This window comes from Rousettus aegyptiacus, unplaced genomic scaffold, assembly GCF_014176215.1.
Source record: "Rousettus aegyptiacus isolate mRouAeg1 unplaced genomic scaffold, mRouAeg1.p scaffold_m13_p_7, whole genome shotgun sequence".
NCBI classification, from domain to species: domain Eukaryota; kingdom Metazoa; phylum Chordata; class Mammalia; order Chiroptera; family Pteropodidae; genus Rousettus; species Rousettus aegyptiacus.
The window spans coordinates 71,693,965-71,711,526 of NW_023416310.1; the positions used below are offsets into that span (position 1 = coordinate 71,693,965).

The 17,562-nt window shown below is 66.1% G+C and overlaps 2 protein-coding genes across 11 annotated transcripts in view; one reads left to right on the forward strand and one right to left on the reverse strand.

Annotated features, from left to right (window-relative positions):
- The first annotated feature begins 1,757 nt into the window (after nucleotides 1-1,757).
- On the forward strand, nucleotides 1,758-14,090 carry SLC29A4 (solute carrier family 29 member 4). 4 transcript variants are annotated; one of them, XM_036224057.1, is made up of 11 exons: nucleotides 1,758-1,971; nucleotides 5,006-5,182; nucleotides 6,823-6,951; nucleotides 7,219-7,332; nucleotides 7,562-7,690; nucleotides 8,486-8,560; nucleotides 9,511-9,737; nucleotides 10,411-10,552; nucleotides 10,704-10,891; nucleotides 11,817-12,057; nucleotides 12,890-14,090. In XM_036224057.1, the coding sequence occupies exons 2-11, from the start codon at nucleotides 5,017-5,019 to the stop codon at nucleotides 13,030-13,032; spliced, it is 1,554 nt and encodes a 517-aa protein (XP_036079950.1). In that variant the 5' UTR covers nucleotides 1,758-1,971; nucleotides 5,006-5,016; the 3' UTR covers nucleotides 13,033-14,090. The 4 variants fall into 4 exon arrangements, with proteins under 4 accessions (XP_036079950.1, XP_036079951.1, XP_036079949.1 ...); XM_036224058.1 differs by having other exon boundaries at nucleotides 11,921-12,057; XM_036224056.1 differs by having other exon boundaries at nucleotides 8,491-8,560.
- Nucleotides 14,091-15,401: 1,311 nt separating this feature from the next.
- TNRC18 (trinucleotide repeat containing 18) overlaps nucleotides 15,402-17,562 on the reverse strand; it is a 71,349-nt gene continuing 69,188 nt past the window's right edge. For 3 of the 7 annotated variants that reach the window (XM_036224051.1, XM_036224055.1, XM_016135328.2), the window contains 3 exons: nucleotides 17,304-17,540; nucleotides 17,112-17,186; nucleotides 16,668-16,874 (listed from right to left, as the gene is read on the reverse strand). In XM_036224051.1, the coding sequence (XP_036079944.1) occupies nucleotides 16,668-16,874; nucleotides 17,112-17,186; nucleotides 17,304-17,540 (519 nt within the window). Of the gene's footprint in view, nucleotides 16,875-17,111; nucleotides 17,187-17,303; nucleotides 17,541-17,562 lie in introns of all 7 variants that reach the window. The other 4 variants (XM_036224053.1, XM_036224052.1, XM_036224054.1 and 1 more) reach the window with 3 other exon arrangements.

Sequence of the window (17,562 nt, forward strand, 5' to 3'; positions counted from 1 at the left end):
GCTTTTCCTGGGTTTTTCTAAAATTACGATCTACCCTTCCCCCACCGCGATATTACTCATCTGCTCTCCTAGGGTAACGGGGCTATTTGTGATGCTTGCTCTTATGAGGAACATCTTTGTATCTTTGTAGTTAGATGATTTCCTTGGACTAGCTTTCCTGAATCAAAGGGAACGCACGTTTCTCAGGCCAATTTACTTTCCAAAAAGGTTGTTCCCTTATGCGTTCCCACCAGCAACCCAGGTTTCAGCTCACAGCGTGCAGCATGCTCCCTCCTCCAAATAAAACGCTCCAGATACAGCCCCCCACCCCCCCACTGCCTACAAGCCTCCCTCCCTCGGGCTGGCCGGCCTGTCACCCGACTTCGCCTCTCACCGGAAACACGCCCCCTTCTCTGCCCCCCCACACTGGCCTCCGCTCTGCCCCTGAACGCCATGAGTTTCTTCCGGCCTCTGCACTGCGCGCTGGCTGCTCCCTCTGTCCAGAACATCCTCCCACGACAGGTGCCTTTCTGTCATCCAGGACTCAGCTAAGTGTCACCTTCCCTGGCCGCTAGGTAAGGTCCGCCACCGTCCCCATAGCCACACGCTGCGGCCCAGGCCACCCCTCTCACTGTCTTCCAGGCATCTGATGCTTCCTGAAATGACTTCGGTCCCTCACCAGACTGAAACCTCAGAGGGGCAGGGACACCAGTGTGTCCCCTGCATCGAGAACAGTGTGTCCCACACACTGAGTAACTTTTATTCGGCCCGGCTTCCAGGGTAAGCCCTTCCCAAGCACCAGGCCCGGGGACACATCAGGCCGGATAACTGTGATTAATCATGGCTGTGTCCCCTGGCCCCGACAGCACCGGAAGAAGGGCAGGGGACACATCCCACCCCGCGGGCACAGCCGCACCCTCCCAGCACACGCTCACTCCACTCAGCACCCGGTTCAGTCCACCCTTCAAGTGAGCGCTTGGCTCCGCATCTCCACTGGGCACCCAGGATGCGGGAGGGGGGGGGGCGGGGGGATGAAGCCGGCAGGCCCGCAGGCCGTTTCTCCCACCGCCAGCCAGTCTTTCAGAAGTCACGGCCGGGCGGGGCCTTGAGAAAAGGTGCTGGCCACAGCTGCGGGCGGAAGGACCTCTGGGGCCTGCTGGCCGCTGCACAGAGGGGTCTCAAGGCAGGGAAGGAGCCAGTCTGGCGGAAAGTGAGGGCAGGTGGAAGTCTGCAGGTGCCCTGGAGGACCTGTGTTGATCCCACCCCCCTGGGGGGGGGGGGAGCGGACTCGCCTGATTCCCATGGACAGGCCCTGGCCCAGGGACAGAAGGCCAGAGGTGCGGACCGGGCGAGGGAGCACACCGGAAGTGGCGGCAGCCCCTAAACCTGGATGGCATCCGCCAGGCTCCAGCTCATGGACTCCTACTCATCCTTCAAAGCTTTGAGTCCCCTCACCTGAGAGGCCTGTCCCACCCACCTGCCAGCAGGGTGTCGGAGGCCCCGACCCAGAGGACTGGGGTGTGGGGGGGATCAGTAGCAGGCCTGGGCGGCAAGGCGGGGAAGGTTAGGGTACTGGGGAGGGGTGGCCGGCTAGATCAACCACAGGTCACCCCGGGGTCGCGGGACCACGGTGGCCCCCTTGGGGTGACGGGCGCGGCCCCCCCCACCCCGCCCCTGCGGAGGCGCCGGAGGGGGAGGCGTGGCCGGGGTGGGCGGGGCCGGGCGGGGCTCCGCGCGGGGGGCGGAGCTCGGTGGCCCCGGCTGTGCTCGCCGCCGCCGCCGCTGCGCCCCCCTGACGCTCTCGCCGACCCGGGGCCCCGTGGACCGGGATCCACAGAGGACGCCGGCGGCGCCCGGCCCGAGGCGGGCTGCTGGGCGGGGGTCACAGGGTGCCGCTGGCCGGGGCGTGGGCGCCCCGGGGGCCCGGCGCGTGGGCGACCGGCGCGGGCGAGCTCGGGCGCGCGGAGAACCCCCGGGCCCGGCTGGGCCGAGGTAAGCGGCCACCGCGGAGGCGGCGGGCGCGGGCGGGGACAGGCCGGGATGCGGAGACCTGTCGGAGCCTTTGTCTGCGCCGCGCGCGGCCCCACTCCGCGCCGGCTCGGGCTCCCGAGTCCTGGGGCGCTGGCACGTGACCCGTGGCGACCCCAAGCTCCCCGCCCCACACCCTGTCCCAGGAAGAGGGGCTCCCACCCGGCCCTCTCCCGCAACCGGGCCGGGCCAGCGCACCACCAGCTCAGCTGCGAGCGCAAGACCTGAACCCGGGAAGGGGCACCGGTCTGGGCGCCACCTCCTTGCCCGCACCTGAAGTTCCGCCCTGGATCCCCCGCCGCACGCCTTCCCCCGGCCAGCCCCCTCCTAGCTCTTGGAAAAACCGCTGGAAGAGGCGGGGCCTGAGCCCAGGGGGTCACCTCGCCCGCGAGTCTCTCCTTTGCCTAGGGGCGGAGGCCTGAGAGCCAACTTTGTTGCTGATGGAACCGGGCAGCCTGGGGATCTGGGGGGGCCGCAGCATCTGGGCGCTGCGGGAGCCAGTGCCTGTGGCCAGTGCATTCAGCAGCCCCGGGGTGCTCCAGGAAGGTCTCGAAACCTGCTTTCTGCTGGGCAGAAGCAGCCCGGAGGCGTGGGGGTTTGGAGGGCCTGGCCAGGGGGAGGAGCAGCGGAGAACTCAGAAGCCCGCGAGCCTCGGGGCCAGGGCTGTCCAAGGGCGTCTGGCTGGCCAGGGCTGTGGCCCACCAAGAGTGAGGCGGGGGGAAGCCAGCAGGCTGGCTTGTCCACTCTGCGGGACGCACCCGAGGTGGAGCACAGCCCCTGGGGGTCGGCCTGGCATTGGGATCGTCGCCCAGCACCCCCACGGTGTCCACTCGGTCACCGCTGCAGCGGGGGGAGCCCAGGGCGGGCCACCTGGCCGGGCCTCTTGTGTCTCAGTTGCCCTTTCTGCCAAGTGGGGCGTGAGCCGGGTTTTCAGGACTTGCTGGTCAGGAGCCCTCCCAAGCCCCCAGCAGTGCCCAGGAGTGGTGGCCCATGTGACCGCCCAGGAGGCAGAGAACCTGAGGCCCGGGGTGGCCTGTGGGCCAAAGAAAGGTGCCGTGTCTTCTCGGCTGCTCTGCGGTGGGCACCGGGGGTTTCGTCAGGGCGGGGAGCAGAGGGGAGCCCAGTGCAGCTGTAGGTCTCTAAGCTCGTGTCCGTAAATCTTAATTAGAGGGGGACACGGGAGGAGGAGGGGTGGGCTGAGGTGAGGGGTGATCTGAGCCTCCGAGCTCCTGGTGTGGCGTGTGAGGGGCCCGGGGGTGGGCGAGTTGGAGGCCTACAGTCCAGGAGAGGTGGGGCGCCGCCTCAGCACACCCCCCCTCCACCCTGCCACCCCGTGCAGCCTGGCGTCTGCTCAGGCCAGTGACGTCGTGTCCCGAGGCAGGGGTCCAGACCCCTCACCTCCAGAAGGATGAGCACATGGGGACAGTGACTGGGGCAGCTGGAGTGGGGGGCCGCTCCTACCTCACCGCTGAGCCGGGGGCGCGGTGGGCCCGTCTTCCCCGCAGCCTGGCCCCGCCCCCGGAAGCCTCGCACAGAGGCCGGGCATGTCCAGCGCTGTGTCTCTCACTGCGCGCTGGCCAGGGGGTCCGCATGTGGCTGCCCTTCAGAGTCCCCTCCCCCCCCCCCCCCGCCGCTTCCGTTCTGCGTGGTGGGGGAGGACGAGTGTGCCACTCTGCCTGGCGCCGGCCCTTCCCCCACCCCGTCCGAGGAGGGCGGCTGGCTGGGTGACCTCACAGCGGGGTCCTCCTGCCCAAGGCCGTGGGCATTCGGATCCAGGCCGAGCTCTGTCCTAAGTCCTCCCTGGTGTGACAGGACTCCCAGGGCCTGGAGGGGGTCACGCTCCTGCTTCCCAGCCCCCACCTCCTCCACTGCTCGGGGTGCCCACCAGCTAGTCAGCCCCCAGCCGGCAGGGGCACAGTTGCCCCAGTCCCCAGGACCACCCCGGAGGCAGGGATGGCTCCGGGCTCCCAGGTTCCAGTGAAGTCTGTGGAGAGCCAGGAAAGGGGATGCACGGGGCCTAGAGAGGCATTCGGTAACCTGGAGCAGGTAAACTGAGGCAGGAGGGCTGGAGGAAATGAGATGAAACGAGCAGGCAGAAGAGGGGTGAGTGTGGCGGTGGGCCAGCCTCAGAGAAAATCCGAGAAAGTCCAGGCTTGTGGGGTCCCTCAGGAGGTGAGCCCTGCCCCAGCTTCTGCGGGTTCTCCCACACATGCTGGGCTACAAGGATGCCGCACTCAGGGCCCGATGCTACCGCGTCCCGTGCTGTGTCAGATGCTCTGCAGTGAGCCAGTATCCTTTTCACAATCAGATAAACGAATAAGATTTCTAGAAAAACCAATTGATAAATGTTTTAGGGAAAGCACAGACACACGCAGAGTTACCCACTCAGTCGGGGTGTCTGTCCACGGATGAATCAGCTGCTTCCTGTCTGTCAGAGAGCGGCAGGCAGGTTCGACTTGAAGCCAGAAGAACTGAGGCAGGACCAAAGGCAGGGCGTGCGGCCGCCGAGGTGGCTGGCCCCGAGCAGGGCTCGGTGTCCACAGGCCCGGGTTCCGGTGGGTGCTCCGGAGCCTACTGCCTCTGAGACCGGGGGGCAGGGCAGGGAGCGTGTCCGCCCTGCGACCCTCACTTTCCTCGACCGTGAGATGCCTGTCGGCCTCGTCCCAGAGGGACGGGTGCGTGGGACACAGTGTTCAGGGGTGTCGTCGGTCGGGTGCCCCCGGAGGCCTCCCTCCTCCACAGTGTTCCTCCGCTCCACCGAGCCCTCTCCGCCCGCGCCCGCCGCCCGCCCCACGCAGGCCTCCCCGTCTGTGGCGAGGGCGACCTTGACCAGTCGGGGGCCATCACATCCGCTTAGATGGGTGCGCTCGATCACGTTGTTTCTGAACAGGTGGCGTGGATAAGGAGGACAGGCCCCGGGGTGCAGGCTCGGCAGCCGGGCAGTGGGGCAGTGTGGGGGTTCCCCCCCTGCTCCCTCGCCTGCCTCCTCTCTCCGCAGCACGAGCCGCCATGGGCCCCGTGGGCAGCCAGCGCCTCAGGGAGCCCCGTCTGACGGGCCCGCCGGACAGGAGCGCGGTGACGAGCTTCAGCTTCGACAGCTGTCAGCTGGAGGAGGTGGCGGCAGCGGTGACGGGGGCAGCTCACGACCAGGGCGCCCCGATTTTCAGCGACTCTGGTGAGTGAGGGTGCGCGCGAGGTCTGGGTCCGGCCCAACGCGGAGACCGGCCAGGTGAGCCATTCGGGGGCCGCGGGGGAGCGGCCTGTGGGTGGCCGTCGATGGCTGGGGCCGGCGTGTGTCGGCCGGGTCCGAGGCCCTGACGGACAAGCCCACGTCTCAGCAGGCAGCCTCCGCGCGAGTCCCGTGCGGGTCGCCGAGCCCGGCCTTCTCTGAACGTGGGCTTCCGTGAGCCCTGGGCCAGTGGACGAGCACACGGTGACTGTGCATCCGACTTCCATCCGAAGTGACTCGAGTCGCTTCGGTCACAGCCGTGGACCAGAGCGAGCCACGCCTCGCTTCAGTGCAGGTGGGGCAGGGCCTGAAAGGGGGACTGGTGTGGCACTCTGAGGCCGGGTTTCGGCCCGGCCGCGTGACCTCCGGCCAGGGCCTTAGTTTCTCCACCTCGAGGAAGTAAGCCGGTGGCCTGGGAGATTGGACCCGCGGAGCGGGCAGCGTGCGGGGCCGGAGTCGGGCAGATTTGGGTTCATCCTAGGCTCCCACTCTTTTGCTTGCTCGGGGACCTCAGTTCTCTGGGCCTGGGTCACATTGTCTGTAAAAGCGGATGGTCCTGGTGCCACCCCAGGGTGTTGCAGCAGGACCCAGCAAACGGCGCTCAGGGCCGTCCCCGGCACTCGAGGGCCCCCCGTGACTGACAGCTCATTCTGGGGTGGTTCGGGTTTGGGCTAGCACCATGTCCAGACACGGGGTCTTCTCAGGTTCTGTCCCTCTCTTTGCTGACGGGAGGTGGAGGCTCTGCTGGCCAAGCCTGGGGTGGGTCGAGCTAACCTCCCAGCCCCCTGTGCAGGGATGGAGCCGGCCCTGGGCCCGTCCCGCGGCGCCCGACTTCTAGGAAGGTGGGACAGGGGCCTGACAGCCATGCTATAGAAGCGGATGGTGGCCGTGGTGACTTTGCCTGGAGTGGCCTTAGCGAGGGTGGCTGCATCAGTCTGGGTTCAGTCAGAGAAACAGAGCCAGCAGGAGCTACGCAGGCAGACAGTAGACAGACCGAGACGGTGTAGATGTGGAGCAGCGACAGATACACACGGATCCGTGTGCGTTTGTTGCGGACGCCGGCTCACCAGGGCGGCGGGTGGCAAAGCCAGTGTGAGCTCGTGAGCTGGAGGCCAGGAAGGGAGGTCACACGCAGGCTGGAACCCCACGGGCGTGATTCTGGTGATGAGGGCAGCTGCGGCCTTGGAGGCGGACAGCGGCCATGCGACGGTGGCCACGGTGCTGGTGGCGGTCGTAGTGACAGCCACCGTGGTTATGGCGGCTACGGAAAGGAAGGCGGTGGCTCCGATGGTGGCGATAATGGCCCAGATGTGGTGACATTGGCGACCACAGCTGTGGGGACGGAGGGAGCCAGAGAGGTGATGGGGAACAGTGGCAGTGGCCATGGTGACAGGCCGCGGATACGGTGACGTGGGTCGTGACGGCGGGTGCTATGGTGACAGCGACCATGCCGTTTGGTGACTTTCGGCGATGGCTTTGGGGGCCTGGGCATGGTGCCAGGGGCCGCGGTGGTGGGCAGCAGCCCTTGCGCGGTGGCTGGCCATGATGGGCCTGTCCCCTCTCACCCGGTGTGGCGGGTGTCGCAGCAGAGGAGCCGGTGCCTGACGACCGCTACCACGCCATCTACTTTGCGATGCTGCTGGCCGGCGTGGGCTTCCTGCTGCCGTACAACAGCTTCATCACCGACGTGGACTACCTGCATCACAAGTTCCCAGGTGGGCCCCCCCCAACCCCGCCATTGGAGCCCCCTGCATGCTCAGCTCCGGCCGCTGCCCCCCGGAAACCCCGCAGGCAGGACCTTGCTCCGCGGAGCCTGTTGCGTTCAAATCCCGGCTCAGCTATGAGTTGCTGAGTGACCTCAGGGCCATCGCGCACTTTCTCTGGGCCGTCGGCCCGTTTGGGGCATAAGGAGGACGCCCCCTGGCGGTGTAGCTACAGGGCTGGGGCTCCCTTGAGCATGTGCCGCTGCGGGCCCCCCACAGGGACCTCGATCGTGTTTGACATGAGCCTCACCTACATCCTGGTGGCCCTGGTGGCCGTGCTCCTGAACAACGCGCTAGTGGAGAGGCTGAGCCTGCACAGCCGCATCACCGCGGGTATGCGGCCGCCCTGCCCGCCCCCACCCGCCTCCCCCCTCCACCTCCCCCCCACACACCTGCCTCCCCCCCACCCCTGCCGCATCACCGCGGGTATGCCGACCCCCGGCCGCGCCGGCCCCCACTCCCCTGCACCTCGGTCCCCTGGCCCGTAAAATGGGGGCGCCTCCTAGGAAAGTCATGGGGTTCGGTGTGGAAACAGGGTCCCCTGGGGCCTCTCCCGCCACAGGCTACCTCTTGGCCCTGGGCCCCCTGCTCTTCATCAGCGTCTGTGACGTGTGGCTGCAGCTCTTCTCTCGGGAACAGGCTTACGCCATCAACCTGGCCGCTGTTGGCACCGTGGCCTTCGGCTGCACAGGTAGGGACCTGGGGAGGGGGCGGGGGGCAGGCCGAGCCCCCGAGTGCCCCCCGTGCCCGTCCCATCCCAGCCCCGTTCGCGTGCCGGGGGCGTATTACAGGAGGTGAGCAGGGCTTGGCCCCTTCTCGGCTAGTCCCCAAGGTGATGTCCAGCTTCAAGGCCCAGCTCCTCCTCCAGGAAGCCTTCCGTGTAAATGAAATCAGGGTTTCCTGAAATAACACCCTCATTGCACTCAAAGTCCTCGGGGCTGTTCTGTTTTGTTAAAAAAACACACACTGGGACCAGGAAACCCTGATTGCCAGCACGTGGGCAGGGACTTCCTTGGCCACGTGCTGTCCCTGGACACACCTGTGCTGGTCAGGGCGGGAGAGGTTATGCTGTAGTAACAAATGAGCCCGGAAATCTCAGTGGCTTCCAAAAACGAGGTCCACAGCGCCACTCAGGGTCTCAGGCTGACGCGCGGCCTCCCCCGTCACCACATCTGGGTGCAGGAAGGACTGGAGGTCCCCGAGGGCTTTTCTCTGCCTCGTTAGGAAGTGACATGTGCTGTTTTTGCTTGTGTTTCATTGGCTGGAACTGGTCGAGACCCCCGGCTGGCCCCTGGGCGGGCACGTGAGAGGCGGTACGTGCACCTCCACCCGCCCTGCAGGGCGGCTGGACCCGAGCTTTCTGCTCCGGGTGGTGGTGACGTCTGTTCCCCACACCCGCCCCAACACTGTCCTCACACTTTGGAATTCTGTGCCAGGCGGACGGGTGCTAAGCGGTGTCTCACGGTTACTCTCTCTCTCTCTCAAGTGCAGCAATCCAGCTTCTACGGGTACACAGGGATGCTGCCCAAGAGGTACACCCAGGGGGTGATGACCGGGGAGAGTGAGTATCTGCAGATGCCGGGGTGGGGGTGCTGGGCCGCCTGGGTTCCAGAGGCCTCTTCCTGGGGAATCCCCACGACGAAGCTCCGGGCTTGTCTGGCTGGGGCCGGCGACCTTTGCGACGTGAGAGGCATGTGCCTCTGAGCCCCGGTCTGCACCATACTGGGGGTCCCTGCACCTGCACGTGTGTGCGTTTTGTGTGTCCGTGTGTGTAGGGGACTAAGCCTACCCGTACCCGTGACGTCAGTGCCACACCTTGTCACCAAGCTCCCCTTGGAGCATCAGCCCCAGGAGCCGAGCTTTCTCGGCACCCACATTTGGCTTCTGAAGCTCACTTTCCCAAGGCCGCCCCCCATCTCCCACCTGCGCCTGCTCAGAGCATGGCACGTCCTCAAACCCGAAACGCCCAGCTGCCTGCGACTGCTCCTGCAGGCTGATTGCTTTGGGCCAGCCCCTGCTCCAGGGGGCCGGCTCCCCCTGCTGCCCACCCTGTGGCCCCTCTGCCCAAGGGGGCACCAGCCCCATGCAGCGGGGCCCCACTCTGCGAAGCGCCTGCGACTAGATGGCCTCAGTGTTCCCTCCCGGCCTGGACGGGAACCCGCCTGCCTCCTTCGAGCCGCTCAGACACGGGCACACAGAGCCCCTGCCCGCCCCTGCCAGGACACTCGAGGCGCCCCCTCGTCTCCGCTGCCGCCACGCCTTGTGGCTGGTGTTCTCCTGACTCGTTTGCATCCTCTCCCCACCGCGTCCCAGGACGGCAGGGCCCAAGTCGCTTGCGCCCAGGGTGTCCTCAGCAGGCACTTAAACGCTTCCGGGGGAGTGTGAGCAGCAGCCGTGCCGGGGAGGGGCGGCCTGGGCCCGTCCTGTGGCAGGCAGCACGCTGCGGGCTGGCGGGGCCGGGGCGGGGCTCGGGCTGGGCGGGCGCCCCAGGCCCTCGCCCCGCCCCCGCAGGCACAGCCGGCGTGATGGTGTCCCTGAGCCGCATCCTCACCAAGCTGCTGCTGCCCGACGAGCTGGCCAGCACGCTCATCTTCTTCCTGGTGTCCGCCGGCCTCGAGCTGCTCTGCTTCCTGCTGCACCTGCTGGTGCGGCGCAGCCGCTTCGTGCTCCACCACACCGTGCGGCCGCGCGCCGGCTACCGCGTGCACCACGACGTCGCCGCCGGGGGCGTCTGCTTCGTAAGCCCCGCCACCCGCGTCCCATCACTACGCGGGGGAAGGAGACAGGCACAGCCCCTACCCAGCCCGACGGAGCTCCCCCTCAGTGGCTGGCCCCTCTCGGGCCGTGGTCTCAGCCTCCTTCCCATGGGGCCTCGTTCATCATGCCTTGGCAGCACGTCTGTGGCCTGAGTCCCACCAGCAAGCCCTCCCGGTGCAGTCATGGGGAGCTGGGCGCCCTCTGGTGGTGACAGGGCTGTATAGCCTCCAGAGGGCCCAGGGTTAAGGCTCAGGAGAGCTGGGCGGTGAGGAGGGCAGGGCAGGGGGAGCCAGGATGTTCTCACAGGCGTTGGTCCAGCGAGTCACCCAGGCCCTCGGCTGGTGACACTGCTATGAGCCAGAGACACTATGTCCCTTAGAGCCCAAAGACCCGGAGACGGGCAAAGGGGAGCGTGCTGTGACGAGGCCCACGCTGGGGAAGGACGGCAGCTGGGCCCCCGAGTGGTCAAGGAGGTTTCTGAGGAGTGGCTCCTGGGTTGAGACCTGACCTGTGAGGTGGGGGAAGGTGACGATCCACGGGAAAGGCACTGGGAACTGGGAAAAGCTGCAGAGGCTGAGGCTGGGAGGAGCGTGGTGTTTAAGGGGCTGTGAGCAGCCCCCACCTGAACCCTGTCCCGCTCCGTCCTGCCTCCAGGAGAACCAAGGCTCAGCCCTGGCCGACAGCGGGTCCCCGAGGGACAGCCCGGCCCACGAGGTGGTCATCAGCAGCAGGGGAGCCTACGTGCGGTTCGATGCACCTCGGCCCAGAGCCCCGTGGAGCTGGTCGTCCTTCCGAGGTGGGGGCCGGGCCCCAGGCTCAGGGCGGGCGGCCCTCCAGCCCCTCCAGCCCCGCCGCCCCAACCCTCCTGTCTGCACGTGTGGGGGATGCGCAGGCTGGCAGTGGACGGGGGCCGTGGTCCTGCCCCTGACCCCCAGCCCGCCCCACAGCCCTGCTGCGGCACCGCTACGCGGTGGCCCGCGTCATCTGGGCCGACATGCTGTCCATCGCTGTGACCTACTTCATCACGCTGTGCCTGTTCCCGGGCCTCGAGTCGGAGATCCGGCACTGCGTCCTGGGCGAGTGGCTGCCCATCCTCGCCATGGCAGTGTTCAACCTCTCCGACTTCGTGGGCAAGGTGGGCCACCCGCCCCGCCCCACCCCAGGGTGGGGGGGAGGGCAAGAGGACACCATAGGTGGGGCAGCAGACCACCAAGGCCACCGTGGGAGCCGTGGGTGGCCCCTGGGGAAGGCCAGGCCTTCCTGAGGATGCATGTGGCTCCTGGGTGCAGAAGGCGGAAGCCAGCAACGGCACCGTCCCCAGACCACAGCCATCGCGGGTGGCCCCGATGGGCCCCAGGCCAGCCCTGGAGTGTCATCTGTGTCCAGGGGGCCGGTGCCAGCTCCCGCCTTCCCACCCTGTACTCACTAGTTAACGGGTCTCCGACAGCACAGGTGCATACACCGGCAGTACCCCAAAGGGGCAGGGGCCCTGGGAAATAGTTCAAGAGGCCAGATAATCGGGGCCACGCATCACGTGCAGGGCGGGGTCAGGGAGGAGGATCAGAGCTCCCAGTCTGGAGCAGTCCCGCCATGGGCCTCGTCTGGATGGATGGAGAACCAGAGGCTCAGAGAGGGGCAGCGTTTGCCCGAGGGCACTCAGCTGAGAGGCCGAGAAACTGCTTCCAGAGGAAGCGAGTGGGTTCCGCGCCTGGGCCTGCTACTTCCCGCTGTGCGAGCCAATGCGAGGGGCCCCTACCCCAGGGCCTCAGGATCCTCGTCTCTCACGTGGGCTCAGCAGCCCCGCCCCACAAGGGTCCCGTGAGGACTGAACAGGGGGCATGTGCCGTGTTTCAGTGGGTGCCAGGCACATGGCAGAGACTGTTTTGCTGAAATGGGGCGTTTCCTGGGTTTTCACGGCCAGAGCTGGGGAAGGACAGGACACTGCGCTGGACTGAGCCGGGAGTGTGTGGGGGCCTGGGTGAGGTCTAGAGGCGGCAGTGGAGCCTCGGGGGCGGGGCTCGCGAGGGGCGGGGCCCACATGCCTGGCTCCGCCCCCGCAGATCCTGGCGGCCCTGCCCGTGGACTGGCGGGGCACACACCTGCTGGCCTGCTCCTGCCTGCGTGCCGTCTTCATTCCCCTCTTCATCCTGTGCGTCTACCCCAGCGGGACACCTGCCCTTCGCCACCCGGCCTGGCCCTGTATTTTCTCCCTGCTCGTGGGCATCAGCAATGGCTACTTCGGCAGTGTGCCCATGATCCTGGCAGCCGGCAACGTGGGCCCCACGCAGCGCGAGCTGGCGGGTAAGGCCCCGCTCGGCCAGCGCCCAGCCTGCCCGAGGGATGCCTCGAGGCCATCAGCGCCCCACCGCCACTCAGGGACCCCGAGGCCCACAGAAACTGAGGCCACACAGCCAAAGGGCGCTTGTGGGTTCCCAGGGCCAGGTCGACCTTGGAGAGGGGGGCTCGTAGGTGTGGGGTCCTTCCTCAGTCACCTAGTCCTTCAGTCCACGACCACCTGTGTGCCAGGCGCTGTTCCAAGTGCTGGGGACAGTGGTGACAAAACGACGGTCGCTGTGCTTCTGGGGATGACAGTCCAGAGGTGACAGACAAATAACAAAGAAGTAGAGAGCAAAGTAAAGCAGAGAAAAATGCGATGGGGAGTTAGAGTCAGGGCTTCACGGTGTACGCGGAGCAGTCCAGGAAGGCTTTCTGAGGAGGCGCCTTGAGCGCAGACCTGGAGGAAGCAGCGAGGGGGCCGCGCATGCTCAGTGCGAGGGCAGAGCCCTGGGGCCGGCGTCTCTGCGCCGGGGGCAGGGCAGGGGGCCGGGGCCTGGAACGGGTTGGGTGGTAAGAAACAGATTCCCAAGTTCGGGGCCTGCCGCTCAGGGCGAGAAGGTCGGATTGCCGCCAGCCGAGACGGGGAAAGGGTGCCAGAGTCGGGTTGCCCCCGCGTGCAACAGCGCTCAGGTGGCCCCTCCCCGGGAGCTGGCACCTGCCACCCGCTTCACGCCTGAGCATCCGAGGCTGAGCTCCGGCCCTTCGGCCTCGGGGATCCGGGTTTGTCCACGTGGATGTGGCTGCTGCGCCCCCACCCCAACCCGTCCTCACCCACATGTGCCTGGTCTGTCTCCAGGGAACACCATGACCGTGTCCTACATGACGGGGCTGACGCTCGGCTCCGCCGTGGCCTACTGCACCTACAGCCTCACCCGCGACGCCCACGGCAGCTGCTCCTCCGCCCCCACCACCAACGCCTCTTTCCCTGCCGGCCTGTGAGCCAGCCGTGCCCTGAGAGGCCGCTGGGGCCCACGCCTGGGCCCGAGGCCTGAAGCCCCTCCCTGTCCCTGCCTGCAGTGCCTGCGGGGACTCTTCCCCGCGCCAGTACACCACCCTCTGGTCCCAGCTGCTCATCACCGCAGCCCCAGGGCTCTGCCAAGCTCCTGGGGGCTGGAGCCATGTCGCCGCCCCCAGGGCTCCGCCCAGCACTGTGCTCTGCGTCCTGTCTCACGCCCACTCCTCACCCTTTGTCTGTGTCCAGTGGTCCCAGCGCTAGCTAGGCCAGTGCTCTGTGAGGTCATTCACAGCCATCTCCACCCAGAGCTGGCCACCAGCCAGTGTCCTCCTGGTGACCCCCACCCAGGTCAGCTCTGAGGGCCCTGTGGCCCCAACCACACTGTCCATAGTGCCTGACCCAGCCCCTCCCTCACCAGGGACCCCTCATAAACGTAGGAGGTCCTCAGAGGAGAGGGCTTGGCCCCAGCCTTGTCGCCTCCTAGGCACCCCCCCTCCCCCGAGCCTTAAACCCTGGTTCTCCCAAACCACATTCACCCTGGAGGAGTTGGAGCCAGTCAGACCATGGGGTGTGGGTGTGGGTATACCCACTTCGCCCCAGAGCCACTCACGGCTGGCGCCCGCCTCCTGCCACAGGCCTGGGGATCTGTGCCTGACCCGGGACCCCTGTGGGCTTCTCTGGCTCCTCCACTGCCGGTGATACAGGACAGATCGGGGGCCTCAAAACTGGCCCCACATCTGGCTGGAGTAACTCTTGACCTATGCCTTGATCCCCACCCAGCAAGGCCCAAGGGGGAAGGTGAGCACCTGGTGAGTGAGGCCGGGGTCTCGCCCCAGCCTGGCCCCCTCCTGTGCCCTGGGTTGGTTTGGCGCTGAGCTGAGGGGGTTCCAGGAGCATCCTGCCGAAGCTGGGCTTTCCTAAGGGCAAGACCGCCTCCCTTGCCACACCCACAGCGCAGCTGTGACCACCCCACCCCCGTGTCCTCCAGCTGTACCACATTGGCCATTAAAAGATGAAGGCAGTGAAACTGCCCCACGGCCGCCTCCAAGTGTCTGCGCAGGTGGGGGCTGCTGCGGGGATTCGGGGAGGGGTCCTGACAGGATGTGGGTATTGGGGGAGGGGTCTCCACAGGACATGGCCCACCCACAGGGCTGGGACCCCTGTCTTATCAGAAAAGTTGCCTTGCCTGCACCTAGGCCTGAAGTTTCTAGAGGGTGGGTGGGGCTAGATCAGGTTGCTGGAGGGTCCCTACCTGGCAGGCCACAGCCAGGTTTGTGGGGAGGAGTGGATGGCAGAGGTGGGGGCTGGAAGCACTTAGGGGTTTGAAGGTCCTCAGGTCAGGGACAGTGCTTGCATCCTGCCCACTTTAAAGAGGAGGAAGAAAGAGGGGAGGCAGCTTGCCTCCTGCCCCCAAGGCTGAGCTGGGACCTGAGGCCGAGTGTCCTGGGCACTTGTTGATTTGTGATTTGTACAAATTCCCATGCTGTCCTGTGCCTCAGTTTCCCCAAAAGCGAGTTGGAAGAGGGTTGGGAAGGGGGTTAGCCGCCCAAGGGATGCCTGCGCTCCAGGCCTGCAGTTTCAGGGGCACACCCTCGGGGGACCCAGCCGGCACCCGGCAGTCACCAGTGCCGACCGCGCCCAGCGATGCCAGCGGCGGACACCAGATGGCGCCAGCGCGCTGCTCCGCGTCTCCCGGAGCGGGAGGGGCCGCCCCCCGACACGGAACTCGGTGTCTCTGTCCCCGGCCAGACGCCCCCTCCCGTGAGTTCACGCCTCTGATCGCTTCGCGGTGCCCTCTGCGCGCAGCTGTGACACAGCCCGCAGTTTCATCCGCTTCCCCCGCACCGAGCCGCCAGGCGAAGCCCGTGGGGTCAGGCTGGGAGCGGAGCTCAGGGAAGAGAAGGCGGCAGCGCCAGGGCCAGCGGGGAGCCGCCCCTCGGTCTCTGCACTGCTCAGGGCCGCGCAGACCATTGTGGGAGTGGGCGTGGCCGGGGACACTCGGTTCCACCTTTTAAAGAAAGGAAGCGATACATGGCCTCCGGTCCGACAACGGCCAAGAGAACTTCCGCACTGACCAAGGCCGTCTGTGCCCTGGCTTCCCGACGCAGTCGCCACTAGCCACGTCTGGCTCTGCTGACCCACTGGAACTGCGGTTGGCATAACCGAGAATCTTTTCCTTCCATTTAAATCAGCTCAAAATTAAAGCCACTCTGCGGCCCGCGGCCACCCGGATGCACCGAGCTCCTTGCGCTGTCGGCAGCCCCCACCCCCACGGCCAGCGACAGCAGCCACATCCAGACACCGAGCCCACCCAGCCCCTGAAATGAACCACTCCAGACAACAGCACTTTCCAATTATAACTTTTTTTCTTTTTATGAAAAAGATCACACAGAATTCGCCAACAAACAAAACTCCAAAAGAAACTTAAAAAAAAAAAGGAAAACAATAATTCCCCCAAAAAACAAAACCAAAGTCTGGCTTTTCCTTCCCTTAAGATTGTCTGGACGAGGCCTCCCGTCCGCCTGGAGGGCGCGGGGCTAAGTGCTTTCGTGAGTGGGGACCCCCGCAGCGCTAGTGCGGGGTACCTCCTCTCAGCCTCTGCTCTCCCTAACTCCTTCTCCCTCTGGGGGCGAGTACAGTACACCTGGGCCGGGCGGCGGGCGGGGTGTGCTTGGGACAAGGGGGCCCGTGAAGCTAGGTGCTAGACACTCACAATCTAACAAGAAATAAAAAATAATATTCTGCACGTCAGAATGTGTTCGCTTTTTTTTTATAATTTCATAGCTATTTTTTCACAGTTTTAAAAAGTTTATATTTATATATATTTATATATATTTATCTTTATATATATAATTAAAAAGTGGACTCCGTTTAAAGGCGTATGATACAGGGAGAAGTCTCGGTACAATAAAACTGTACAGGTTAAGAACTGCCGCCTCCCTCCGGGTGTGGCCAGGTCGAGGGTTTCAGCACCATTGGGGTTGTCTGTAGTGTGAGGGTCGAGCAGATGGGGGCCTAGCCTGGGCCTCAGGGCATGCAGCCCCTCCACCCAATCCCACCGGGTCCCCCACCTGGCTCTGCTCCCAGAGTCCAGATCCTGAGGGCCATGGCTGGGCCCCTGGCAGGTGCCCCGAGCAGGCCTGGCCTGGCCTGGCCAGTGAGGCTGGTGGGCATTGGGCCGCCCCCATCCTATAGCCTGAGGCTCAGGGGTGGCTCCATGCTGAGGGCGGCCTGCCGCTGGGAGTCCCGGGAGGACCCGCAAACAGCAGGAACCCCAGAGTGTCAGTTTAGTTGCTTAGAACACCCCTCAGTACGTGTCAGCTGGGGGGCACCTGGGTCCTGGGGCCCCGCCTGCCCAAGTGCTTACAAGGTGCTGGAGGGGAGGCCTGAGGAGCCGGGCAGGGCCATACCCTGATAGCTGAGAGAAGCCCCCTTCCTGGGAGGCACCGAGGGATTCTGAGAGGAGGGCTGGAGACGTGTGCGCATGTGTGCACACACGTGCATGCATACGGGCACACACACGTACACACACGCACCAGGGCGTCCACAGGCACACTTGCATGCACACACCAACGCACGTGGCCCCGAGCCGGGGATGCCGCGGAGGCCCCGCGGGCGCTCAGCACAGCACGGGCACGCCGTCGGTGGAGAAGATCATGCCCGTGGTGGGCTCGTAGGTGCCGGCGAGGTAGTACAGGCCCTCGCTGTCCTGGTGCTTCTTGGTCTTGAGCATCTGCTCGTACTGCTCCAGGCCCACCACCAGGCACTTGTGCGACACGGTCTGCACGTCATTCTCGTCCACGTGGGAGGACTGGTACAGGGCGCGCTGTGGGTGGGGCGGGCAGCTGTGTCAGGGGCGGGGAGAGGGGAGGCCCCGCCCAGGCCAAGGGCCCAGAGACAGAGGAACCGAGGACATGGGCGGGCAGAGACTGAGAGACCCGGAGGCTGGGAGACAGAGACCCGGGGGCAGAAGCTCCGGGGCCTCGCTGACCCTGGGGCCGGCCTCCGCCTGGGCGCTTGGGTGGGCCTGCGGCAGCGCCCCCTCCCGCCCACTGCCCCCTACCTCCATGAAGTCCTTCCTCTGGCTGGAGGCCCGCAGGGCTGCGGGGAGACTGCGGCCGGACTTCTGGTCCCAGTGCTGTGTGTGGCAGACCAAGGGCAGCGGTGAGCCCGGCCCGCCTCACCCACCCCGGGCCCCAGGGGGCCGCCCCGCCTCGGCCTCCCACTGCGCGCACGCGCGCGGGACGCGGCTCACCTGGCCCTCATGGAGGCGCTTGCCCGGGCTGGTCTCCTCGGGGTGGTAGAACCACTTGACGCGGACCACCATGTTGCTGCCCCAGGACTCCCACATGCTCTGGATGCGGCCGATGTAGGGCAGGTTGGGGCGGCCAGCCGACAGGAACACGGCGCAGTCGCCGATGCGCACCACCTCCTTGCCGCGCACGATGGCCTTGTAGAAGAGCTTGCGCGCCTTGCCCTTCATGCCGCGGCGCTGCGGGACACGGGGGCTCGGG